The sequence below is a fragment of the Tursiops truncatus genome, chromosome 18 (assembly GCF_011762595.2).
Source record: "Tursiops truncatus isolate mTurTru1 chromosome 18, mTurTru1.mat.Y, whole genome shotgun sequence".
Taxonomy (NCBI): Eukaryota; Metazoa; Chordata; class Mammalia; order Artiodactyla; family Delphinidae; genus Tursiops; species Tursiops truncatus.
In genome coordinates this window covers 1,176,609-1,204,050 of record NC_047051.1, presented here as the reverse complement: position 1 = coordinate 1,204,050, position 27,442 = coordinate 1,176,609, and the positions used below count along the sequence as shown (strand labels likewise).

Genomic DNA, 27,442 nt, shown 5'->3' with positions numbered 1-27,442 from the left:
TGTATTCTCATCTGGAGGTGGTATCCTGATGGTCCAGCTTACGCTGGAATACTAGAAGTAGATCTCCCATTGCTTTCTTTTTTGAGTCATTGACAAATTGCTGAAATAACAGCTTGGGGTGGCGTTCTCTGATGGAGGTTCTAGAGTTGGTGTATTTGTAGGTTGAGGCCTGTTTTGGAAACCAGGAGAGCAAGTTGTAGACCAGACCTGTAGACCTTTCGTGTTCCTGGTTCCTGGTTCGCTACATATTAACAGAACATCTGAAACTGTGCCAAACAGAACCTTTTCAGGTGGAATACATAGCTCGAAGGCTCTGCTCCTTTATTTCTAACAAATTACTTGCGAGAGATGCCGTTATTAAAAACTGACCCCGGAGTGTATGCTTACCTCTTGTGGCCTGTAGTGTATTTTCTGCAAGTGCTTTGCTTGCTTCTCACTTTTTTCCATTGGGTTGAGCTTGAAAGTCAATGAATGGTATGTTATTTATGTTTTTGCACCAAACATAGTGCTTGACACCTAAGTGTTCCGAGTTTCACTGAATAGTGATCTAGTGAATTTGTGGATGAAGAAATCGATGCAAAGATTGAATTATGTACCACATTACTAACTAATGGCAGAATTCGGACGTGGATTCTTGCCGGCATGTGAGAAGATGAGCAGAGCTGTCTGGCGTCCTCCGTGTGAGCTCTTCCTCCTCAAGTGGCAGAATCCTTTACTCTGAAGCTGTGTTAGGACCCAGCCTGTACATGGTGGTCGCATCCAGGCCTGGCTCCTTCCAGTCCGTCTGCTCGCCGTCCATGGGGCTTCCCCGTGGGTCCTTACACGTGCTGCGCTGTTCCCGAGGGCCCTCCTGCCTCTGCGCCCTCCTCCGGCTTCTTTGAGGCCCATCCTTGCCTTCCTGGTTTCTAATAAAATGTCAAGGAGCATCTGTGAAGCTCTCCCCATGTGTTCTTAAATATGCTAATTAGGCCAGTCTGTTCTCATCATTCTTCAGTTTTTCTAAAATCATTTAATCTTACTTTAATCTAACAGTTCTCATCTTGACTACAGAAAAACATTAACATTATTTTTGTTTGAAAAACACATCTGCAAAGCGCTGAATGGCTAGTCTTTTACAGAAATAAACATTAATTCCTATTTGCCTAAGAATTTAGATTAAGTTAGAAAGATTTTAGAAAGTTTAATAAAAAGCCTACACATATTTACTGCAATGTTTGAATTGATCAGTTAATTTTAAGACGAGCTCAGTTAGCTTGATCATTGATTAATAATTGGGAACCTTTGTTAAAGGAAAACCTGTAACCCTGTCTGTCTGGCTGTGGGATGCTTGCTGTGATGTCCGTCTTACTCTCTGGCCATCTGTCTTGTGAATGTCCTTTGCTCTCAGCTGGATAAAGACGACATGGTGTACATGGAAGCATACGACAGGCTGCTGGAGTCCTGGCTGACGCTGGTCCAAGACGACAAGCATTTCCACAAAGGCTTTTTCACCCAACACGCAGTTCAAGTGTTCAATTCCTATATTCAGTGCCACCTAGCAGCTCCCGATGGCACAAGGAATTTGGTAAGTTTTAAGCCAGATTGTAATTAAAAATCTATTTCATCGTATAATAAATACTAGAAACATAGGTGAGCTCCTTCAGAGGACTTGCTGAGAGCATCAGATGGAGAGCAAAAGTCTAAACAGGTTCGTGTTTTGTGGGATGTGGCTTGTAGTTACCTTCATCTCCTTAGTTTTCAGTAACCCACCTGTGCCCTGTTAGTTGTCAGGTGATATCCAAAGGACTGTGGATCTTAAAGGTGTCAGATCTTTTCAGTGACAGAAGTTGAAGTCTCTGGTGTGGGAGGTGGGTGGGAGGTGTGCACTGGCTGTGTTTACGTGCGACAGTGGGGGGGGCCATACCCCCACTCTTGCTCTTCGAGTTTCCCCCTTGTTGGTACCTGCCTGGGCGGCCGGCATGGCTCTGCTCGGCCTTCCTCTTCGCGTGTGGTGTTGCGGTTACGTGACAGCTCCGTCTTTATTTCTTTCATCGATAACAGACTGCCAACGGAGTGGCCTCTCGTGAGGAAGAAGAGATAAGTGAACTGCAGGAGGATGATCGAGACCAGTTTTCAGATCAACTAGCCAGTGTAGGAATGCTAGGACGCATTGCTGCAGAGCACTGTATACCTCTCCTGACAAGGTACACACAGTCCAAAGACACCCCATGGACAAATACTGTCTATTCACAATCCCCCGGCGAGCACTTAAAGTGTTTAAAGACTTTAAACACCCCCTCCCCGTACCCCAGCACACGGAACAAATGGACAGAAACACACTCACGATTGCGTTCCTTGGCTTGTACATTTGGAGCCCAGGCACCACAGCATAGATGGCAGAGAGATTATGGAAAACATGGTATGAGAAGTGATGGGACCCGTATCAGTAACATCTTGGAATAACCGGTTTTCAAATGCCTGTTGTAATAAACCTTGATTGTTTGTAAAGCGATGTTTTAATTCTATGTCATAAACAATAAATCACAATTCTTATAGCGCCATGAGAACATTGTGTACATAATAAATATTTTTGTATATGTGTTTTGTGCTAACATCTTAATTTCTGCTGTCTAATAAGTGGCAATAAGTCGTTCTGGGTCTGTGCTTACTGAGCTTCATGAAGCCGTTGATATTTTCCTTCTTGTAGTTTATTAGAGGAAAGAGTAACGCGGCTCCACGGGCAGTTGCAGCGGCGGCAACAGCAGCTCCTCGCTTCACCTGCTTCAGGCTCTGCCGACAGCAAGGTGCTGGATGATCTGTACGAAGATATCCACTGGCTTATTTTAGTTACAGGTCGGTTGGTTGTTTCTTTGTAAAATGTCATTGCCAGCAGAGTAGTCTCAGCCCCAAGAGAAGCTTCCTGAGTTAATAATGGTAGTTCATACGTAGGGTTGGCTTGAGATCTGGATACAGCTGTGGTATGTCACAGAGCTACGGCTGCTTCTCTCTACAGTACTGGCTGGCACGTGTTCAGTGCCTGTTCTGTACCACATGTTTTATGTGGAATTCATTGTAGCCCCTGCATTAGTACTATTATTAGGTATTATGGTTGTCCTTGTTGCTGTTATTATTACTATCATTGTTAATTATCACCCCGTCTTATACGCAAAGAATCTGAGACTTGGAGACCAGCCCTGGTCACACTGGTGTTAATGTTTGGAGCCAGAGTTCAAATCCCAGCAGTCTTACTTTTCTTTAGGGTCTTCTTCTGTAACCATGTTGTCAGTGTTTCTGTATTTTAAATAATCAGGGAAAAAAAACACACAACTTTAATGTTTGGAAAGGCATTCCCAAATACTGACTTTTGATAAAGATAATAGTAGAATTCCTATTAACTTTACAGAATATAGTACTGAAAATTATTAAAAGATTACAGAATAACAAGCCTACATGTCAGTATGAATTATAAAATTGGTGAATAAAACTTTTGTCCTTTGTCCTTTCCTGTGTTTTTTGAGGGTTAATTATCTTAGAAACAGAAAGTTTCTCATCAAACTTGAATTAACATATTAACATGTATAATTTACTTTTACATCAATTTATATGGTGTATATAAATCAGATAAAACTGAAAACATTTATAGTACAATTTGTTAAATGTAGATTGTTAAGTGTTCATTTTTAATTTTTTTTAAACTGAAGGCTACCTCTTAGCTGATGATACTCAGGGAGAGACTCCGCTAATACCTCCAGAAATAATGGAATATTCCATTAAGCATTCATCTGAAGTTGACATTAATACAACACTTCAAATTTTGGGATCTCCAGGAGAAAAGGCTTCTTCCATCCCAGGGTACAACAGAACAGATTCTGTGATTAGGTAATATGACCTCTATAGCTGTGCTCTTGTAATTGATTCTGTTTTATAAGTTCTGAGTTGACGGGTAGATGACTCGAGGGACAGGCGGGTTGTAAAGCTGACACACGAAAGAAGATAAAACTCGGAGAAGCCTTGAAACAAACAAGGATGGCAAGTACTCAGCACATTTAAGCGGTACCACTCTGGTGGGAATTGGCAGCTGTGTCCAGTACCGAGGAGGACAAGTGTAAGGTTATTCTGGATGCATGAGGCCTTGAAGGGACATTTGGTCTAATTCCTGCAGACACAGCCCTTGACCATCAGAAAGCAGTGCTAATGCGGGTTCAGGCACCTGAATGAAAGCACCAAGAGTGGGAAATTCTTAGAAACCAGGTGAACGTGAACACGTATTTATTGTTCAGGAAGCTGGAATGACTTTCCGGTGGCTTTCCTGGCCTCTCATAAAGTAGAAATATTTGTCCTGAGTGTGTGTGAACCTTGAGAGCCCTGTTATAAGATGGCAGTGTGCCTCAGATGAAAGAATTCACTGTGATCTTCCTGAGAGGAGTGGTAAAACTTCCATTAATTCTTGATGGTGAAGTTAAGGAGGGATGAACCTGAACTAAATATCCTCCTAAAAGTGGATTTGAAAACAGCAATTTAAGTTTCAGCATCTTAAACTTTAAATTAGGTTGCAGACAGAGAGAATAATGACATAATATTGGTTTTTGTCTGTTGCAAAATCATGAACTCAAACAAGGTGCTGTCCCCTCATTCTTTTTATTTTAATGCAAAATAACATAGATACCATTTAAACCTGTGCAATAGAAAATATGTTTTTTTTTAATTAAACTGTTAAGTGGATATCAAGGAAATGTTTGGGAATTTATTTCCTTTATTGTTGCATTCTCTGATTTGAAATAAAATGTCAATGTCAATGCTCTATTGGAAAAGTTTTATTTCTTCCTTTTGGGATTGCTTTCAGCATTAGGTGGAGTAATTGCTTTGGTTTGGTTCATGGTGAATGTTAACTGCGGAGTCAGTTCATTTCAGGGTGCTGTCCTGTTGTGTTCTGTGTCACTGTTCTTGCCTGGGCAGTACCCTCAGGAATGCTTTCCTTGTATTTTCAGTGCTTTTTCAATTTTTGCCAGTCTTGGGTATCAGTGAGGGAGCAAAACATTTTGGTGTCTGAGAGCAAAGCCTGTGAAGGGTTGAGGTGGGGACCGGAACAACAGGAGTCACCGTTGTTCTTCAGTCCAAAGAGCGAGTGTGACATTGAACGGCAGGAGGGAGACAGACCTTGTTTACTAAGAAAGTGGTTTGCATTTCTTGAAGAAATCATCATTTGACAAGTAACTATCGAGTGCTTACTCCGTACCAGGCACTGTTCTAGAGCAGACAGATTGCTCCCCCTTTCAAGCTCCTCGTGTGGGAGAGGGAAGAAGTAAGGGAATGGCGCGGTTGTTAGCAGACTGTCAGTGCCGTGGGAAGGAGGCCGGCTGCCCGAGGGCCAGGTGTGCAGACCTCAGGGTGTTACAGACCTGTCGGTGTTACAGGGTGCCGTCAGCGTGAGCTTTATTACTTCACGTACTTGAGGGACCCCACTGTTCTAAAGACGCCTCCCATTAATTTATGTGAACGCGTTTTCTCAGTGCTCATATCTATTGAAATGAAAAACAGGAATCAAATTACACATGGACTAATTTGGAAAAATCAAACCCTGCCACATTAATCTTATTAAGATACATCCGTTTTATTTATTTATTTTAATATTTTTAAATTGCAGTATAGCTGGCCTACAATATTGTGTAAGTTACTGGTGTAGAATATAGTCATTCACAGTTTTTTAAGTTTATGCTCCATTTATAGTTAGTATAAAATATTGGCTGTATTCCCTGTGTTGTACGTAAAGTTTCATTTTTAATAAATGTGTTTAATAATTTATTTAAATTTGTGTGATATTTTGCTCAATTGTGTACTACTAAGTTTTGTAACGATAACTCAATCCAGAAGACATTTTTAACACAGTCTTATCACTGGAAAGTTTTAAAAATTATATTTTAATATCTATACATACTTGTTTCAGAGAAGTATATGGTGTGATCGATAAAGCGAGTATAAGAAGTTTATTATATTAGGATAATAGTCTGTGGGGAAATGAAATAGGAATAAAAATTTAAGGCGAAAAAGAACGTGTAAAGCTTCCAACTGTGAAAGAAAAACTTGTTTTTCTTTCACATGGATGGTGATGGGTATCAGAATTCTAGGGTAGTTAAATCCCAGTGCATACATTTACATGGTTGCTGTGATTGCTTAGTGCACGTTCTGAGAGCCTGCAGATTACATCATTTAAGCTCTTTATTCTTATGGGGAAAATTTGATACTTCAACTTAAAATGCATTGTGAGATCGTTGGCTTAGTTTTGCTCACATACACTCTAAAATCATTTTTAAAACTGTGAGCACTGTTGGCATAGCGAGTGTATGTAGTGAAACAAGAAGACCGTAAACCCACCTGTGTAAAGAAGACGGTCAGAGAAGGGGGATGTCGCCAGCTGCGAAGGAGGTAGCAGTGGGTCAGGGGCTGAAACTGCCGTGAGGTTTCACAGCAGGGAGATGGCTTCACTCACCCTGAGAGCAGCAATGAAAGCAGCGTTCCTGCCTCAGCGCTGATATTCCTAGAATGGTGTCATGATGGGCTCTTTCGCCTAAGTCCTTTGCTTCTTTGCCTTTTAGCTAAAGTCAGGTTAAATACAGATCCCTTGTGCCCCCCTTCCAAACCCAGAACAAAGCCTTTTTTTTTTTTTTTTTTACTGGTCTGCATATCGTGCTGTGTTAACGCTGCTCAGCGTATGAATTCGGTAGTGTAGAAAGGACAATACATGCACTTATGTAGGTAATTCTAGCAACATTTTTATTTAAAAATAACGTTAAAAGTCAAGTTTGTTAGGAAATAAATAGGACTGTCAGATTTAGAGACAAGACTGAGTATTCAGAACGTTCTGGATGAGTCGCTGGCCCGTCCCCACACCATAAAACGACCAGTGTCCGTGGGTTTTAAGTAGCTTTTAACTGTGTGCATTTCTCTGTTTTGAACCTGAAAAATCTCTTTAGACAGTAGTGCTGAGACTCGCACGTGTAATCACAGCCCAACAGAGGCCATGACTAGTCCAGCCACGACTCTCTTCCTTTTCTCCTGCTTCCTGAAAGGTCAGCAGTAAAATGGGGCATCTGTCTCCAACCCTCTTGAAGAAAACTTCAGAGAGTTGAGAAACAGAAAAGGGCTTTTTAGGAAAAAAATATGGTTAGACAGCCAATAAACTGATAAAGGAATAAATGACTTCCTTTTTGTACCTACAGGCTGTTGTCTGCTGTTCTCAGAGTTTCAGAAGTTGAGTCTCGGGCAATAAGGGCAGATCTCACGCACCTGCTAAGCCCTCAGATGGGCAAAGATATTGTTTGGTTTCTAAAACGCTGGGCAAAGACTTATCTCCTGGTGGATGAGAAACTGTACGATCAGGTCAGAATGTAAAACCGTTTGATTTCGTTTGGATTTATGAGCATGGGAATTATAGAAATGAGAACATTTTTCTTGGTGATTTTCTCATCAGAATGTGAGTAAGAGCTGAGCATCTTCCACACTGGAGAAAACTGTGTGGACAGCGTGCCGTTTTGTTAACTTTTCCTAGAGCATATCATGTGATTTCTGCTTATTTTAACCTATATTAAGTTCAGAGTACTGTTTGGGAATGGATTAATTTATGTTCTTTGTATTTGGTGTGAATGTGTGACTGTGTATGTAATATGAGAATAATTAAAGCTAATAGGAAACCCACACTGGGAAACATCAGTGGATTGATGATGTTCCTTTTTGGACTTTGGAAATGAATACATTTAGAAAATTGGTGTGAAGTAAGCAATACTTCTGATTTAGTGCTAATTTCAGTTTGATTTCTCTACGGGTTTTTTCGTTTTTGTTTTCTTTCCTTTTTCCGGCAGATCTTTCTTTCTGACCTTAAAAAATTTGTTTTCTCTGAAGATAAGCGTGCCATTCAGCACAGCGTTTGGAGCAGACACAGAGGGCTCTCAGTGGATTGTCGGCTACCTCTTGCAGAAGGTCCTCAGCAACCTCTCGGTGTGCAGCAGTGAGCAGGACCTCGCAAATGACACAGTGCAGCTGCTCGTCACTTTGGTGGAGAGAAGGGAGAGGTGAGCTGACATGTGCGACTTCAGTGGAGTCTTTTCAAGTGGTGAACGGTTACACGGTCCTAAGGTTTAGGTAGACCCAGCGTTTTTGGAGCAATGTGTTTTAAAAAATATATCATAGTCTTGTTACAAGTGCAAACAGGGCTTTTCCATGTTACGACTGAAGATTGCATAGATGTTCAAGGATTTGTCATCAGAGAATCTTTATGAGTAACATATTTAATTCAGTAATTTACAGTTTTAATATAGAATAGTCTTATTTGAATTTTCAGCTATCGCATTAGTATTATCCCATTTTAAAGATGAGAAAAACTGATAATTTGACAATTAATAATTTAATTTTGCAAAGTAAAATTTTTAGTGCTTTCTACAACAAATTCTGGAGATGTTTTCAGTTTTCTTACTATATAGGAAAATGATTGTTATTATTACTGTCATTGGCTACTATTTATTGAATTCTTGTAATTTATTAGGTAGTGTTGCAAACACTTCATATGAAGTATCTGATTTAATCATTTCATCAGTCTCAGCCATGAAATTTAGGGCTGTTATTACTGTTGTTATCTTTATCTTATAGATCAGGAAACTGATAATTAAGAGAGATTAAATAAACTTTACGTTGACAAATGGCTAGTTGGGTCTGAATACAAGACTCCAAAGTCTATACCAAGTTGTCTGTGCTGGACTTGAAACAGAAGTTGAAGCTCGTAGCCCTGCACTTTGTTTACTTAGTGCACATGCAGTGTAAGCAAGTAATGCGTCTTGTCTCTCCCTGCAGGGCAAACCTGGTAATCCAGTGTGAAAGCTGGTGGAACCTAGCCAAGCAGTTTGCGAGCCGAAGCCCACCTCTGAACTTCTTGTCCAGCCCCGTGCAGAGGACGCTGATGAAGGCGCTTGTCCTGGGGGGCTTCGCTCACATGGACGCAGAGACCAAGCAGCAGTACTGGACAGAGGTAACCATTCCCCTGCCTTTGACGGCTTTTCCACGTCGCCCTGCCGGCGTTTCATCTATGTGTTGCCGCAGACAGTCTGTGGAAACATAGCTTTTCTGGTGTTTTCCCTCCTAACGAGTGGGTTGGCGCTTAGAGTTTGTCCGACCTGCTGACCTGCTTGCGTGAGGACGTTGAACGCTGTCGAGTGCCCGGCACTTTAGACACCTTTTCCCCAACGCGAATGACAGCCTGAGCTGGTGTGTTGCTTCTCCATGAAGAACCCGTGACATGTTCCTTTGTCTTGGACAAGGACATACAAATTAACCACTGCGTTGGCTTGCTAGGGCTGCTTTGACAAAATACCACAAACTTAGTGGATTAAACAACGGAAATTTACTGTCTCACGGTTCTGGAGGCCAGAAATCCAAGATCAAGGTGTGGGCAGGGCTGGTTCCTTCTGAGGCTGTGACGGAGGGCCTGGGGTTCCCGGCCTTTCCCGGAGCTCCTGGTGCTTTGCTGGCAGTTTGCGGCGTTCCTGGGCTTGTGGGTGCATCACCCTGATTCCCCTGCATCTCCGTGTGCCCATGTCTGTTCCAAATTTCCCCTTCTTATAGGAACACCAGTCATACTGGGTTAGGGGCCCGCCCAAAGGACCTCATCTTAATAACTAATTACATCTGAAACAGCCCTATTTCCAAATAAGGTCATGTTCTGAGGTACCAGGGGTTCGGACTTCAACACATGAATTTTGGCGGGATGTAATTCAAGCCATAGCCACCACCCTGGACACGTCGTCTTATATAATAAGGTTTAAATTGGGAACCAAGAGTTACCAGTGCATGTAGGTTGCCAGCCTGTAATCCCTGTGACTGGATGCCCTTAGTGTTGAGAAAGGGCACAGTAACAGAAATAGGCAGTAGTCTGCGACTTCAGAGCCAGAATGGAAATCAGCCTGACCATGTGTTTCCAGTTTAAATCATTTATTTTCATACGTGCAGCTTTAAATAGAATTAAGAGATCCTCTTCATGAATGTGCCTGTTTACTCTTATACCCAGGGGAGTTGGAAGGGGAAAAACAGGCTGGAGCTTTGTGTTGGTCTTCACCCAGTAGGACAGAGGCTGGACATTGCAGCCCACAGACCAAATCTGGCCTGCTGTTTTTATAAATAAAGTTTAAAAAAAATATTTATTTAGGGCTTCCCTGGTGGCGCAGTGGTTGAGAGTCCACCTGCCGATGCAGGGGACATGGGTTCGTGTCCCGGTCCGGGAGGATCCCACATGCCGCGGAGCGGCTGGGCCCGTGAGCCATGGCCGCTGAGCCTGCGCGTCCGGAGCCTGTGCTCCGCAACGGGAGAGGCCACAACAGTGAGAGACCCGCGTACCGCAAAAAAAAAAAAAAATTATTTATATATTTGGCTGCGACGGGTGTTCGTTGCAGCATGCAAACTTCTAGTTGTGGCACGTGGGATCTAGTTTCCTGACCAGGGATCGAACCCAGGCCCCCTGCATTGGGAACGTGGAGTCTTAAGCCACTGGACCACCAGGGAAGTCCCTATAAATAGTTTTATTGAAACACAGTCATGCTTAACCGATTACATCTTTTCCATGGCTACTTTTGCACTACAGTGAAATCATAATTGAATAGTTGGGCCAGAGATAGTACGTCCTGTAAAGTGTAAAAGATTTACCCTATGGCCCTTTATGAAATATCTTCTCTTTTTTTTTGCTAATGGGAAAGAGATGAAGATAGTGGCAGAATCCTGTGAATGGCGTCAAGGAAGTCTTTTTTTTTCTTTTGAACTTAAATTACCTAAGGAAGTATGATGATAGCATGCACTTATATTTTTTCCATAAGTAATAATTTCTTTTTTTCAGTTTTACTGAGATGTAATTGACATACATCATGGTATAACTTTAAGGTGTACAGCATAATGGTTTGACTTACATATATTGTGACACGGACAGCATCTGTCATCTCACAGATACCAAAAAAAGTAAAAGAAAAAAAAATAATTAAGGAGCATTTTTTTCCTTGAGATGAGAACTCTCTGATCTCCTCTCTTCACTTTCCTACATCTCATATAGTCATCATGATGTACGTTACATCCCCAGGGCTTTTTTTTTTTTTTTTTTTGCAGTACGCAGGCCTCTCACTGTTGTGGCCTCTCCCGTTGCGGAGCACAGGCTCCGGACGCGCAGGCTCAGCGGCCATGGCTCACGGGCCCAGCCGCTCCGCGGCATGTGGGATCTTCCCGGACCGGGGCACGAACCCGCATCCCCTGCATCGGCAGGCAGACTCTCAAGCACTGCACCACCAGGGAAGCCCCCCAGGACTTATTAATCCTGTAACTGAAAGTTTTTATCTTTGTCTTCCTCCCTCCTCGATTCCACGTATAAGTGAGATCATACAGTATTTGTCTTTCTCTGTCTGACTTATTTTACTTAGCATAATGCCCTCAAGATCCATCCATGCTTTCATGAGTGGCACGATTTCCTTGCTTTTTATGGCTGAGTAATATTCCATTGTATATATGTACCACGTCTCCTTTATCCATTCATCTGTCGATGGACACTTGGGTTGCTTCCGTGTCCTGGCTATTATAAATAGTGCTGCTATGAACATAGGGGTGCGTGTATCTTTTCGAATTAGTGTTTTCACTTTTTCAGATAAATATGCGAGGTGAAATTGCTGGATCCTATGGTAATTCTATTTTTAATTTTTTGAGGAACATCCGTACTGTTTCCAAAATGGCCGTACCAATTTGAGTTCCCACCAACAGTGTACGAGGGTTCACTTTCCTCCACACCCTCGCCAGCACTTGTTATTTCTTGTCTTTTTGATGGCCATTCTGATAGATGTGAGGTGATATCTCGTTGTGGTTTTCATTTCCGTTTTCCTGTTGACTGGTGATATGAGCACCTTTGCACGTGCTGTGTTATTTATTTGTTTGCCAGAAGTTAGGATCCCCTTCAAAGTGGGGCTTGTAACATGTGGTTCGGGTATTTTTTTGTTTTTTGTGCTTTTTTGCCTCCAACAATTAGAAATGTTTTGGAAAGTAAATATTTACCCAAGTTGAAGAAACTAAGCATGTAAATCAGACTTTTAAAAAATTCACGCTTTATTTTTGTAGGTTCTTCAGCCTCTTCAGCAGCGATTCTTAAGAGTGATAAACCAGGAGAACTTTCCGCAGATGTGCCAGCAGGAGGAGGTGAAGCAGGAGATCACTGCCACGCTGGAGGCCCTGTGTGGCATTGCTGAGGCTACCCAGGTTGACAATGTAGCCATCCTTTTCAACTTTTTAATGGACTTCCTTACCAATTGCATTGGATTGATGGAAGTTTACAAAAATACCCCCGAGACTGTCAATCTCATCATAGAAGTTTTTGTTGAAGTTGCACATAAGCAGATATGCTATCTTGGAGAGGTGAGCACGGTCTACTTTGATCCCTTCCAGATCAAAACTCCTGATAGCTATAACAAAATGATAGATACTTTGCTTCAGATTAAATGAACGTTATTTGAAATAATATTTCTATACCTCCAAAAGATTTTTCAAAAGAACTCAGAGTTCAGAGGAAGGCATATTGAATGAATGTAAATTCTTGCCCTAAAAATGTTAATAATGAGGCATTTCTTTGGGCTAATATGTTACTCTGTCAAACTCATTCACATGAGGAATATTTGATAAAACAAATGGATTATGGTAGAAAATGTTAATAAATTGCTCTGTGGTAGAACCCTAGGACTTAGCATTTTAAGTGGCAGTTTGCATCTTTGTTTTGTAAGTCAGATGAATGTTCAGATACACTAAGTTCTTTTATATTCAGTCAGCAAGGATGTTCGTGATTTGTGTGTTTGTTGTTGTTGTAGATCAAAGGAGCCGGCTTAAAAGTGAGGTTACATTTGGTCAGTGTTACAAAAGTCGTCACAGGTGCACTGTTCAGAGCTCAGGCCAGTGCCCTTTATTCTAATGCTTGGTGCTCTGTGCTTCTGCACCTTAAACCATTCTACAGCTTAAAGTAATCCACGTCGTACAAGAAGTTAAAGAGCAGGAGTAAAGCGGTTCTGTTGCCAAAATTGTATTGTCTTTCTAGTAGGCACAATCTAATGCACACAAAAAGAGTGTCAAATTTTATTGTTAGAAAACTAATGTTTTAAATATAACCGTAATCTTTATGCTTTCTCATTTTTGTCAGTGCTGTAATGTAGTTTACGACAAGCGTTAGAGCTGCTGTTGGGATTCAGAGTAAATTTATTGGATTACATCTTGGACTTCTGTAGTGTTTATGTTCCCCAGCCAGGCTCCCCCAGCAGCCTGACCTCTGCCTGCTTTTTCCCAGTCCAAAGCCATGAACCTGTACGAGGCGTGCCTCACCCTGCTGCGCGTGTACTCCAGGAACAACGTGGGGCGGCAGCGGGCCGACGCTCCCGCGGAGGAGGAGGAGCAGTACCAGGACCTGCTGCTCATCATGGAGCTCCTCACCAACCTCCTGTCCAAGGAGTTCATAGACTTCAGCGACACAGGTAGGCGTGCCCGCGCTCGGCCTCTAGGCCTGCGCTTGCTTCTGTCCAAGCGAAGCAGTGCTTGCGGTATGTGACGTCTCACGAGGAGGCCCCATTTACAGAACAGGCGGAAGCCAGCCGGTCCCCGCGGCCACGGGCAGGGCGGGACCAACAGCCCTGTGTGCCTGGCCTTCCTCTGGTAGAGATGAAAGTGCTGGTGTCTTCCCTGTCCCAGGCTCCTAGCCAGTGCCGGGCACTGTCCCTGTCATGGCAGCATGAGTCTGGTGCCACTGGTGCACGCGTTTTAGAGGCCAGGAAATAGGCCCAGGAGTTTACACCACTTGCCTGCAGGTGTGCAGCTCGCGCACCCCAGCGTCTGACTTCAGAGGCCAGTGTCAGAGCTCGCTTTACTGACGAGTTCCCCCTCCGTGTCCTCTGAGGAAGCCCCAGCCCTGTGCCCACTGCAGCCTGGGAGCCACTGGACTTGGGGGCTGACAGGCGACACTCCAAAGCCCTAACCTGGGGCTCCCCAGCAGCATGACCTTGCGGAGTCTGTTGCCTTCCGGGGCCTCCCTTGCTGTTACAGGGGCTGTGACGATCGGTGCCTGCCAAACTGTTCACGATGTGCCGGCAGGTACCTCCGGTGCCTGCCGTTGCCGTTCTCGTCACCGCTGTTGTCACAGGCAGGCGTGTCCGGGTGCCCGGAGCCCCGCGTGTCCGCAGCTCTCCTTCAGCACCTCTTGCCCACCGCCTGCCTTGCCTCAGGACACAGGGGCCTCCAGCTCCACGGGGAAGATGTGCTGTCCACGTCTCCTCCCCGGGCTGAGCTGCCCGCAGGCAGCCGGTGGTGCTGCCCCTCCCTCCTCCGACCCCTTCTCGCCCCCTGCGCTCAGCACACCTGACACTGGACGTGTTCTTCTCTGTTCCCTCCACCGGTTCACTCAGCAGAGGTTTCTGGCAGAGCTGCCCTGTGCCAGGTACCGTCAGCTTCAGCCCAGGAGCTTCACTGCCCTGGGCGGCTGACAGGGCACCAGGTGAAGGGCGTCCACTGCCGCTGTTTCCAGGCCCAGCCACTCGTGCGCGTGTCGGTCCCAGACTTTCTGATTCCTTCAGGCCGGGGTTGCTTCACCTTTTCTAGATCAGATGTGCCTCTGAGGCCTCAAGTTGTTCTGAGCCTTTGCCTTGAAGGGTGTATGTTACATGACCCGCTGAGGTTCACATGCCGTGTTAGTTGATTTGTAGACTTCCCAGGGGTGTAAGGACCAGGATAAGAGCCCTGTACCCTGATGAACTGACTCTCAGTTAAGAACTGATACTGAGAGGGATGGGAGAGCTTTGTATGAAGGGCATCTGGAGGGGACAGAAGCCCTCTCAGGCTCCCCTGGGAGTGAGCTGTGGAGTAAACAGTATGGGTAAGTGTGGACGGGCAGGTTTTCAAAAGAAAAAAGCAGAAGGATTGAAATCGTAATACAATGTTAGAAAAGAAATTGAGGCCAAAATGCTCAGGATTGAAAGTACAAAATAAGGGTAAAAAGAATAGAATAAGGTGGATAGGGTTGAGGTCTAGAAAAAAGAAAATGAAGACAATTAAAATAGGAAATGATCAAGCAACAGATAAAATAGATGGTAAAAAGGGAGAGAATATTTTTAAGTAATTATTAAAAATAAAATACAGATAATAGGTGAGATAAGAGAAAATATTTTAAATATTATGAAATAAAATTAACATACCAGGTGAGCTGTAAAAGCATAACTGAAAATGAGCCTCTGCGTGACACTCTCGAGCCCCTGGCAGAGCCCCTGGCTGCAGAGCTGAGTCCCACAACCCAGGCCAGGAGCCGTCTCCCGAGCAGACCCAGCGGCGGTGGCCAGCCTGCCATGGCCCCGGCCCAGCAGGCCCAGGCTTCCTACTGGATGGATCCAGGCTCGCCATGCCCGGCTTTGGAAAATGGGATTCTTGCAGCTGGAACTGAGGCTCTTGGAGAAAAGTACAGAATTAGGCTGAAAACGTGGTTTTTAAGTAGAAGTGCTTTTTTACCACATTTTGTCCTTTTTTCCCCCTTGTTCTGAAAGTAAATACGCTCATAATAGAAAACACTTGAAGTACAGGGACAGAAAAATCACCCATGCTTTGACATAATCCAGAGTAATTGCATTTTGTTAATTTCCCTTTTGGTTACTTTGTATAATTTTTTTGTGATTATGCTCCAAATATAATTTTATATTCTGCCTTTTTCATTAATGTATTATTAGCCTCTTCCTTGTCATTAAAATTTTTCATGACTTTTTGATGGCTGCGTGGTAATCCACATTTTGGAACCTAACCCTGTTTTTGTAATACAGGACATCTGGAGTATTTACAACTTTGCTGTTACAGTGATAAACTAATTACTTCTGTGGATGAATCACTGTCTAAATTTATGTTTATATCCTTACTATATACAGCGCTCAAAAGTCTCTTATTATATTGCTTTTGAGGGTAACTATCACACTGTATCCTCACCACCATTTACATGTTATCATTCAGAAGTCACTTGTAATCTAATGAATCAGAAGTAGTACCTTCAAAAACTTTGTATTGCTTGCTTAATGATTGGATCGAACTTGTTTTTTTTCATTGGGCTTATGGTTTTGTTAGGTGTTTGTCTGTGGATTTTGGTCCTTTATCTGTTAAGGTTTTAAGATTCTGAGTAATTTATGTGCCTCCTTTATGGATTAAGGGTAATAATCCTTTGTCATATTAGTAGCTTTTTAAAAAAAACTTTCTTTTTTTTATGCAATATTTAATTCCTATATCTCCCCCCATTCCTTTCCAGCTTAGAAAAATCCCACACACCTAGGAGAAAAGTGAATAGTACTGTGGAAATTATTTAACTCACAGTATGACCAATGTGTCAGTGGGGTCAATTTTACTTTTCAAAAAACATTGATTAAGCGTTAGTTTTACTTTCATCGTCGTAGAATGATAATGTAAACACAGTATCTGCGTCCAGTATTCAGACCCTAAACAGGACAACACGAAAGGCTGTATTATCCTCTTGTAGATTTATTTTGTCTTGGGGGCTTGACTTCGCTTTCACTTTCATGCAGGAGAACATACCCACCTTCGTAGGTTTATTGATGTTACGGCTGTAAGACTGCGTTGTTCTCACTTTATAGATGAAGTGTTTAGGGGTCAGGAGCCTGGGCCAGCAGCAAACAGATCTGTGTCGGCAGCCGATGTTGTGTTATATGGAGTGAACCTGATTCTGCCCTTGATGTCACAGGACCTCTTGAAGGTAAGTGAAGAAAGGAATGTGAAGTTAAAACCGCATATGCTTGAACTCGAAGGTTCAAGATATTTCAGGCACGAATACACGTCCGATTTAATTAAGGGGGCCAGTACCTACTCATCTGTTAAGTGTGTGTGGAAATAAAGTGTTTGTGTGGCTGTCCTGTGTCCTTCACACCCATGCCTTCCCTGGAGCCCTGCACTCACTGATCCCTCAGTGTCAGGGAAAGGCTGGTTCTTCTAGAACCCAAGTGCCGATGTTCGCGGTTTTGATTCCCTCGTCATTTGTCGTTCAGCAAATACAGGAAGTTTCATGTGTAGTGTATTTCTCTGGTGCTTTCCCAACATCATTCTCAGGCTGAGGGTTTGGGCAACAGAGGGCATTTCCCAGCCGCTCCGTGGAGAAATGGAATGGTAAGAAACCAGGGCTCACACAGCTGGTCAAGTTCCATACGTTCTGACTGTACTGGGCCTTGGTTTCTCTCACTGGTTGATGTCAAGGGTGTGGTGGTGATGAGGCTGCCCTTTCTCCCACTCTGAGTACCATCGAGGGAGGGTGTCTTCTGCGTTGTCAGGAGGTGGGAGGTTGGAGAGGAAGAGTGAGGTGGACAAAGTAGAGGGGCAGAGGGAGGGGCCTGGGGAGGAAGCAGGGCTGGGAGGGGCCTGTGCAGTTGAGAGTCAGAGTGAGAGCTGTTAGGTTCCCAGCGCGCGGCTGTGACTGTAGGCTTGTCCCTCCTGGAGAAGTGTCTCTGCGGAAAGCAGCCAGCAGGATGGGAAGTTTAGGAAGCTCTGTGTATTGATTTGCTTTTCGGGTTCTTTTGTTTTTTGGTGTTTATTCATCAAATAAACCATTAGACATGTAGATGTGTATTTTCTTAAATGAGGTTAGCTGTAGATTACCTGCTTTTTACCTCAGTTCTCCAGGACTGTGCAACCAGTAAATAGATGCTGGAAGTGTGCAAGGCTGAATACTCCGTTCTAATCCTGATTTTAACAGTTTGTATTACGTTCTTGTATTTTTCCACATGCTTGAATGCAAATGCTTTTATTCACAGGCCATTTAGTAATTTGAGATTTGGCTGCTTTGTTCACTTTTCCAAGGTAAACATAGAATACCTGGAATTGGCTATGGCTTTGGTAACTATCCAGAAGATGACTGTTTCTGCTACGTGTTACTTTCATATTAGTTACTAAAGTGTTCCCGTTTTTGTAACTCACTTTTACATTTAATTAGGTCTTTGTGTTTTCTGTATCCTGTATATGTTTTAAACAAATCATTATACTTAGAAGCTTGATGGTTATTACTTTATTCCATTAATGAAAACAAGTTAGATATCATTAAACATCTAAATATTTAATATTTCTTTTTCAGTTTCCAACCCTTTGTAATCAATACTACAAATTAATCACATTTATCTGTGAGATTTTTCCTGAAAAAATACCACAGCTTCCTGAAGATCTTTTTAAAAGTCTGATGTACTCGTTGGAACTAGGAATGACGTCATATCCTTTGAGTGAACATCGTGATCACTTGTCACTAGGGAAAAAGAGGTTGCTAGAAGAAAAGTTTTCAAAATTTGTATTTTTTCTTTTGTGGTTCAGTCTTATTTCTTTAAAAAGCAGTCATGCCTATAGCTGCCCTACTTCTGTGTTTCTTTCATTAACCTGCCCCCTCGTCCTCCTTTCACAGACCCAGAGGCATTCGGCCCCGGGCCCCAAAGTCACTGTCTCATGGAGCCCAGGTAGTAGTGCCACATCCTGTTGCCGCGTCTCTGATCTTTGCCACTTGGTTGTGTGCATCACAGTCAGAACACACACAAAGCTCCAGTCCTGGGCCCCAGACACATACGGATAATCTTGGAAACACTGGGACTCTCCTGTCCTCACCTAGCTCAGTAAAGACTCACCGACGTACTCACCTTCTAGAAACAGCCATCCATTGGAGAATAGCTTTAATTGTTTATCTTCTGTAAGTCAAGTATCTCTAGTTTGTTCTTTGACCTTCGTGATCAGAATGAGTTCGGAGGTTTGCCAGCTGTGCCTGGAAGCTTTGACCCCGTTAGCTGAACAGTGTGCAAAAGCACAGGAGACAGACTCGCCACTTTTCCTGGCAACACGGCACTTCCTCAAGGTGAGATGTTTGGGTGCAGTCATGGCCCGGGGAGGGCGGGGGGGGGGTCTTCCCTCCAGGGGGCAGCACCTTCATCCACGAGGAGATCATGCCTTTCTGTTCACTGCAGTTTTTGGAGATCAGCTTTCTTGGATACGTTATCCTCCACGGTTATTTTGTGTTCCTGAAATTTTATGTGGTGAATATAACATGGAATTTGATAATTTGATTATTTCATACACCACAGCAAGCAATAACATCTTCATGTTATCCTTGGATTTTTTAAAAACCATTTTCTTTACTTTTCAGATTTGTTTAATAAAGAAGAATAACCTCTTTGTCCTTCTTTTTCCCTTTCGCAATGGGGAGCGGCTGGAGGGTTATATGGTCATCATGTGTCTTTATTGAGAGGTGTTACTGTGTACTTTCAGCTGGTGTTTGATATGCTGGTTTTGCAAAAGCACAACACAGAAATGACCACCGCGGCTGGCGAGGCGTTCTACACGCTGGTGTGCTTGCATCAGGTACTGGACTCGCCTCCCGGGGCCCCTCGCTCTGTGTAGTGAGGGGATTTTCAGACAGATGGGCTGTTTGTCCCTCAGTCCTCAGAGGGTCTGTGCCTCGGTGCTTCCGCACCATTCAGTGAGGCTGTATTTCTTTTCTTTTTTATTTATTTTTGGCTGTGTTGGGTCTTCATTGCTGCGCGCGGGCTTCCTCTAGTTGCGGCGAGCGGGGGGCTACTCTTCGTTGCGGTGCGTGGGCTTCTCACTGCGGTGGCTTCTCTTGTTGCAGAGCACGGGCTCTAGGCGCGCAAGCTTCAGTAGTTGTGGCTCGCAGGCTCTAGATCACAGGCTCAGTAGTTGTGACGCACGGGCTTAGTTGCTCTGCGACATGTGGGATCTTCCCAGACCAGGACTCGAACCCGTGTCCCCTGCATTGGCAGGCGGATTCTTAACCACTGCACCACCAGGGAAGTCCAAGGCTGTATTTCTTCACACTCTCAATAGCTCTAACTTTTAATTTTGTGTTTATCTGACAAGCTGTTAATAGCAACTACTACTTTCCCTTCTCCACTGTTATGAACCGTCCTTTATGTCGATCGCTGCCCTAAAGCTTGTCCTTACACAGCTGTGCTGGGAACCAGGACTCAGGACAAAGTAACGGAGACACAGTCTCTGTCCTTGAGGAACTCACAGCTTTGCAAGGAATCGAGATGGATAAACCTGGGGACCCCGACGAGTCTGCCTTCAGAAAGCATGGAAAGCCGCAGTGTGTTATTTTGTAGCGCAGTCTGGAAAACTGGTTGGTTGGAGCCTGGAAAGCCTCTGCAGCACTCCGTGACGGGGGCTATAGCAGAAGGAGAGTTAGGCTGGCTTGCCTGTCCCTCCCTGTCCCTGTGGAGGGTGCCCATCAGGTGTGCGAGAAGAGCTGTGTCGGGTCCTCAGCTGCCTCGGTTTCCAGTCTGTACCCCCACCCCTCCTCCCCACGCACAGGCACACAACCCAGCATGACCAAGTCATCGGCCAGAGCAGCTTTTTTTTTTTTTTTCCTTCAGTATAGAGGCTGTAGCATTTGCTGTGACTGGTACGCAGGGTTTGATTTTATTTCCCTTCTTTTAAAAAGGGAGGATTTTGAGGAGTCTTGCATGATACTTAAAGACCCCCTTCCTGCAGCACCTGCGCCCCAGGTGGGGCGGCTCTGGGCTCATCTCTTGCCTCTGCCCTGGATACTGCCTTCTGCGGATGGTGCCCTTCTTGGGGGTGGACCTCCTTGCTCTGCATACATAAGCCGTTGCGTTCTGATGTCTTTTTTTTTTTTTTGCGGTACGCGGGCCTCTCACTGTTGTGGCCTTTCCCGTTGCGGAGCACAGGCTCCGGACGCGCAGGCTCAGCGGCCATGGCTCACGGGCCCAGCCGCTCCACGGCACGTGGGATCTTCCCGGACCGGGGCACGAACCCGTGTCCCCTGCATCGGCAGGCGGACTCTCAACCACTGCGCCACCAGGAAAGCCCCTCTGATGTCCTTTTAAAAACCTGGGTGCACGTTGTAGACAAGGGATCAGGGACTGGGGCTGGGCTGGCCCTGGAGGCACTGCCATTTCTCAGGCAGGGGGCGCGGTGGGTGGGGGGGACTTGAGTTTATACTTATCCCCGTGCACAGGCCTGCCTCTGGGAAGGGCAGCTAGCGTGGCCCCCTGGACTCGTGCGGTGGGGGCGTGCCTTACTACTCTTTTCCAAATGGAGTTAACATCTGGTTTCCCCATTTGCATCTATCATGACATCCCAAGAAGCTAATGAGGAAGAGTGACAGGCCTGCTTTTCTCATGAGAGCTTAGCTTTGAGAGCTGCCCCGGTTCCGTTCCCCTTAACCCCACACCCTCTCCTCTGTGTAAGGCTTTACATGCAGGGCAGTAAACCCAGGAAAACTCCAGCCATGCCCTACTGTTCTGTGTCGCTGAGCCCCTTCCTCGGGGAGCCCCTCTGCACAGCGCTCCCTTCCGCCCCTCGCCACCTCCCACGCAGCCCCCATCTGCACGTGTGCGCATCTGCCGTGTCGTGGCTGCCGCCGTGTGGGCAAGACGTCTGTGTAAACCTCCAGGAAATTTGAGAGTCAGCTTGCAGACTTAGGGCCTGAGAATCTACCGTAAATCTGTCGTACTAAGAATCTATCGTAAAATGCAAAAAAAAAAAAAAAGTGCTTTGAAAACACAGAAGGAAGAGGCAGCGTGACAAGGTAGGTGATCGTATGGGTTCTGGCGCCGCGTGGCCGGTTCTTGCTCAGAGGCCTGTGCTCTTGGGTAGGTTGTGTGATCTCACTGTGTGGAAGAACTTTGGTGTGTAAAACAGGGATATAAACGATATCTTCCTCACACGGTTGTTATAAAACAGTGAGTTACTAATGGAAAAGCTTGGAACGGTACCTAGATGACAGTAAACTTTTAGTAAATGTTAAATATTCAAAAGAGCTGTCAGACCCTGCCTTTGGGACCCCCGTAGCCCACTACTTTGTATTTCGTGTGGTGTTGGAGGAAGGTGCGTGTTCTTATGTGTACTTATCTCTTCAACAGGCGGAATATTCTGAACTGGTTGAAACATTACTGTCAAGTCAGCAAGACCCAGTTATTTACCAGAGATTAGCAGACGCCTTCAACAAGCTCACTGCAAGCAGCACGCCCCCTGTGCTGGACCGGAAGCAGAAGATGGCCTTCCTGAAGAGTTTAGAAGAGTTTATGGCAAATGTTGGTGGTCTCCTTTGTGTAAAATAAACAACAGAGCTTTATGCTTAATCAGATCCTTCCTGCAAAGTGCACTGAATTGCTAACAGTTGACTTGAGTCTTGTCCTTTTTGTCAGTTCGTTGGCCGTTTGGATTTTGGGAGCCTGGCAGGGCACTGTGTGGTGCAGGGAAGCATTACCCTCAGTCCGTCGTAGGTCTTGTAGCTTTTGAATGGTGATTTCAGATTCTCAAAATGAAATTCCACATATGTGCAAAGAGATATGGGCACCATGAAATACGTATTCAGTGCCTTTTCCCTCTTTATCAAAGCATTAGGTGGCTACCCAAAGTTTAGCGTTTTCACTATCAGATATCAGCTGGATATCTGCTCATCTGTGTCACTGAGGAGCTGGTTGAAAAGACAGATTCCTGGGCCCACCTGTAGACAGACCCTCAGAGTCAGCATTTGTTTGTTGGACCTTGGATTCTTGGTTTTGATAAGCGCCTCTCCTCTGCCACCCCTGCAGTTTTCAGTCAGTGCAGAAGGCCGGAAAGCGTCTAGAGGGGTGTGCTTGCCCAGCCCTCCCTTTGAGGAGGGGGAGGGACTGGGCAGGGGGAAGGGCACCGCCAGGTGTTTGGCTTCCTGTTACCACGCTCTCCCTGTCTGTCTTGTGTCACAGCAGCCTGGTAATTGCAGGTTTTATGAACCTACTCTGATGCCTGAACTTGAGGAGGAAAATACATGTATATTTTTGTTCCATAAGAAGAACTTTAGGAACTGTAGCCATTTCATTGCCTTAATTTTAAGAAGGAATTACACAAAGCAGATTTGTTTAGTAAGAAATCCAGTCTTGCTGCTTCAGAGTCGGGTTAGGGTGTTAGCTGCTGTGAACGTGGGGCCCTCTTGATTGTGTGTATTTATGTGGTTTTATGGGTGAAGTGAAAGGCTCATTCAGATGTAGTGTAACTTTCTGAGTATGTTTCTGTCCAGCCACGTAGCCCATGGCTAATAAGTTGCTCTGAATGGCTTGCTTAAGCAATAACTATTTTAAAGGGTGTGAATTACTGATTCATATAGACTCTCACACATTGGGACATTAGGGCAGTAATTATTCTAGAGTGGGTGTTATACTCATTTCACAGGAGCCGTGTAAATTTAAGAGATTAAAAAACTCACTTTAGATCCTGTAGTTTGATTTTTCTAATCAGGATTTTTGTACTGCTGCCATGCTCCCCTTAACTCTGTGTGCCAGCTTAAATTATGGAAACGAAAGCTAACTTATAAACACCGGGCACGTGACACTGCCCACTTCAGTGTCAGAATCACACAGCACAGTAGCAGGCGCATTCTGAAACTGCGCCTCCGGCGGGCGGGCTTTCTCGTCCCGTCCTTAACATCGTGTGCTCGGCTGACCTCCGAGTGTGGTGGTAACAGCTGGACTGCACAGAGTGGATGCGCCTCCCCATGCACGGCTGCACAGCGGTGAGGGCAGCTCCGTGCTCTGGGCAGTTGCAGTTAAGCAGACGGAGCATCTGAATTCCACCCAGCCTGGGCAGGCGCCGCTGGACGCAGATGAAAGCAAAGCCTAGAGCCACGGCTTTCTGAGAACATAACCGAGGTGGAGCAAAAAGTCTTAAAAGACATCTAGGGCAAAACTAGTATCACTCTTTCTGAAGCGTACGTATTATTGTGTTCTTAAACATACTTTGGACAGTGCATTTACTTTTAGATTTCTTCTTCTTTCCCTTAAAGAACTTGAAGTCAGAGGCAGCGGTAGTCACTTTGTTTGCATTGTTTCTGGTGTTTCATGTTTCCCAGCTCCCTAGCGCCCAGCAGTTGTGAGCTAAATATGTCCCTGTTCCTTTGCCTGAGGGCACCAAGACACGCAGCCGACTGGATTGGTCCACTGACTGTGACAAAACTGTAATCAAGTTGTTATTGAAAATAAAGATGAGTAGGAAAGGAATGCCATGGTAAACAAAAAGGGCATCTGTATCTAATATCTTTTATCTAGACAGATGTATTTGCTGTTTGCCCAGATTTTATTACAGTCCTGCATTTTCATTAGACCGCTTTTAATTGAAACAAGAGTTTCTTCAGATTGGACCAAATAATACATAAGATATCATCAGAATGTTGGTTAGTGGCAAACTGGAAGGAAACGCCACCACCGTTTTTAGGTAGTGGGAAAGGCCACTTTATTGCAACAGCCAGGCTCTTTTCAGTTGTTCGCAGTTTGTTTTCCTGATTGGATATTTGTTTAGTTTGGGGCTTTTATTTTGCCAAGTTTTGTCTTCAGCTATGTTTGTTGGCTTTTCAGTTTTGGGGCGTTTTGTTTTAATGCTTTTGGCCCAGTGGGTGTCAAGAATACTGGCTTAATTCTAGTAAATTGATTTTTACTGCTAAAACTGTTGTCAAAGGAGTTTTAAAAACAAAAACATTATTTGTGCCCCTTTTTATATATGTTAAAGGGACACTGTTGAGTATTTGATTTTTTATAATGCTGTGTTTTATAAACTTTCTCTCATTCATACACAGTATCCTATCACCTCCGTTTTCAGTTCGGTCTCTGCTTGCTTTTATTTTCCTTGGCCCCTTATTTCCGAAGGCACAGTCTCTGCAGACTTTGTACCTTCACAGTTTGTATTTGTGTGGCAGCACCTGTAACTAATTCTTGTAGCTCTGTTTGAAGGATTGGTTTGCATTTGTGGTCCTGGATGGGTGGCTGCCTGGGGGGTAGGCCACCTGAGACAGTATCTGACAGTGTCCCTGCTGTCTCTTCATCTGTTGGGAGACAGTGGCATGTAACCATCACTGCAGTGAGTTTTCAACAGTGTGACCTTTTATGTAAAAAAGCTTTGGAATTTTTTTCAAACTGGTTTTAAGAATTTAGTCTTACTTCGTTGTAAACCGTGTTTCTAATTATATTACATCACTGTTCAGAGGAGATGGTTAGTACTGTTTTTTCACAGTTTGCATTTCAAAACCAAACACCTCTGTGATGCTTACCCCAGTCAGCATTATTTAACTTCCCTTACTGTCTTTGAACTTTCTCTTCTACCAAAAAATGTCAAGTCTTCGTATTTTTCCTATCACCATATTTCCCATTTCTGTTAATACTTGTATGAACCCCTCAAGTATTGAAGGGAACAAGTTGTCAGTTTCAAGGATTTCAAGTTTGAGTATCTTAATTTACCGTGTCAGTTGGACCCTTAAAATACTATTTTTGTCTGTTACAATTTTACTTCTTTCTGTTTGCCACCTCTGTCATTAGAGGTGTTGTCATTAGACCTTAGTAAGTTCGCTGTCTCTGACAGATGATTATCATTGTTAGCTCCTGAATAAAATATTAACTGTTTCGAAACCTCAGTACTTCTTAGGGGTTTTTCAAAACCAGAGAATAAGGCACTGATTTGGATATGAGTTCTTAACATTATAATTTTCTGTAAATTCCTCTATAAAACAACATAGCTGATTTGAGGATGTAATAATGTTTTAAATTATTTTAAAATGTAGGTGGATATTCTCTGACTTGGTAACTATATTCTGAAAACACTGCATCTAAGAATTCTTGAAAAATTGATTTTCTAAAATTTTAAAATGTCCAGCTTTAGGTATATTGCTGAGCTCAAATTAATTTGCAGTGAGTGCCATGGTTCACGTTGAACTTTAAACGATTTAATTTAGATGTAAGAAATGTGAAGTATTCCTGATGGATTATAATGGGAACCCATGACATATTTAGCCAAAGACTGTATTTGGTTCAGGTAAAGATAAAAGCTTAATAATGGGCATCCATTCTGTTCTAAAGAGGATGGATGAGGGGATGTGTTTCTGGCCCCTAGCTCTGTACACGTAAGCCTTTGTAAAGGCGGAAACGTGGTGGCGGGGAGGCCCGTGTGTTAGCCCCCCGAGGCTCACACTGCAAACTATCTTTGTCCCCCTCGTCCTCTGTGGTTTGCTCTTCGCCTGGTCCCAGACTTCCCAGCAGTGGAGAGATTTTGTTTTTGGCTTTTCTTCTAAGTCTGTTTTCTTAGGCCTCTCAGCTCTTAGGAGCTGTCAGAATGTACTAACAGCTAATTTTCCTAGCCTGACATTCAGCACTGCATCTGCACTATGTACCTAACGGGGATGTGACCTCAAGTGTGTCCTGAGCCCGGGCTACCTGGTGTGGTGTCTTTTACCACATACAATTATTGACAGATTGCAAAGGTTGGTATTGTGATTTGGTTCTCTGTACAAAGGAAAAGGCTCCATGCAGTGAGTTTCTGGTTTAATGGTCACAAAATGTTAGCACTGCTACCATTCAGCACGTGTAAAATTTTTTAAATTTATAAATATTAAAATTTTAAACTTATACTGACTTTTCAGTTTTTTTAAGAGACCCAGGGATGAGTATACTGTTTAAATATTTACCTCTATTAACATTATTAATAAAGGTATAAAGTTGCATTTAATTTTTCAAAAGATGCTACAATACGATTTTAGGAAATAAGGCCATGTACTGAGCCAGTTACAAGCTGAATATAAAATTTTATTTGTATTTTTTAATCCATAAATGGGAGTTAAAATATGTCTTTTCACTAAATATTTTTATGACATTTTTGTTTTGACCATGTGTGATTTGTTCATGGGTGTCTAGCTAGACTGTTGCATGAAACTTATTGAATGGTGCTATAGTTCATTTACCAGCCTAGGGTGACTGACACTGGGGACATTACACAATCAGAATAATTTTAAATAAAAAAACATGAGGACATATCTGCACAGGTAAAATAGGGATTTGCATTACCTTCTGGGAGAACACCCAACCCTAATAGAATCTCCAGAATTCAGAAAGAAAATCGAAGTTTCGTTTATACTCTGTAATATTGAGCATATTTATTTTTATCTCAGCTCACAATCTTAGAAACAATTTCAGAGTTACTAGTTAAATCATTGGATTCAGGGCATATTTGTAGTAAATGTAGTTTGGGTCATTCTTTTTGGCCTTTCAGGGAAAGTGGAAAAGTACCATTCTTCTGTGTGTCAGACAGACTTTCCTTTTTACCTAATTCTAAATCTTGTAAACATATGCAGTGAAAAGTTATTTTTTTTAAGGAAGAAAATGCGTTTTGAAAATATATTTATTTTAAACTTTATATTGCTTGGAATGTTCATTGATTTGTAATGGTATCTCTTAGGTTATATTGAGATCTGATTCCACTCCAAGGATGGATAAAGAACCATTAGGCTGTTTAGGAACTAAGTAGAGCTCATTCATTTTCAAGGGGGAAGCCTTAGGCCCAGGCTGATCACCTTTCATTGGAGGGAGCTGTGGATGATTTTAGAGGCCCCAGATATAAAAATCTGGTATTGTTTCTTAAA

General features: G+C 43.6%; 1 protein-coding gene across 6 annotated transcripts in view; it reads left to right on the top strand.

Annotated features, from left to right (window-relative positions):
* The window catches only part of XPO4 (exportin 4), a 99,034-nt gene extending 76,849 nt beyond the window's left edge, over positions 1 to 22,185 (top strand). For 4 of the 6 annotated variants that reach the window (XM_073794930.1, XM_073794927.1, XM_073794928.1 and 1 more), the window contains 14 exons: positions 1,388 to 1,564; positions 2,041 to 2,183; positions 2,687 to 2,832; positions 3,681 to 3,858; positions 7,197 to 7,356; positions 7,876 to 8,045; positions 8,821 to 8,995; positions 12,106 to 12,399; positions 13,316 to 13,499; positions 16,638 to 16,756; positions 18,122 to 18,253; positions 18,764 to 18,880; positions 19,291 to 19,383; positions 21,927 to 22,185. In XM_073794930.1, the coding sequence (XP_073651031.1) occupies positions 1,388 to 1,564; positions 2,041 to 2,183; positions 2,687 to 2,832; positions 3,681 to 3,858; positions 7,197 to 7,356; positions 7,876 to 8,045; positions 8,821 to 8,995; positions 12,106 to 12,399; positions 13,316 to 13,499; positions 16,638 to 16,756; positions 18,122 to 18,253; positions 18,764 to 18,880; positions 19,291 to 19,383; positions 21,927 to 22,124 (2,286 nt within the window). In that variant the 3' untranslated portion in view covers positions 22,125 to 22,185. The other 2 variants (XM_073794929.1, XM_073794932.1) reach the window with 2 other exon arrangements.
* The last annotated feature ends 5,257 nt before the right edge of the window (positions 22,186 to 27,442 follow it).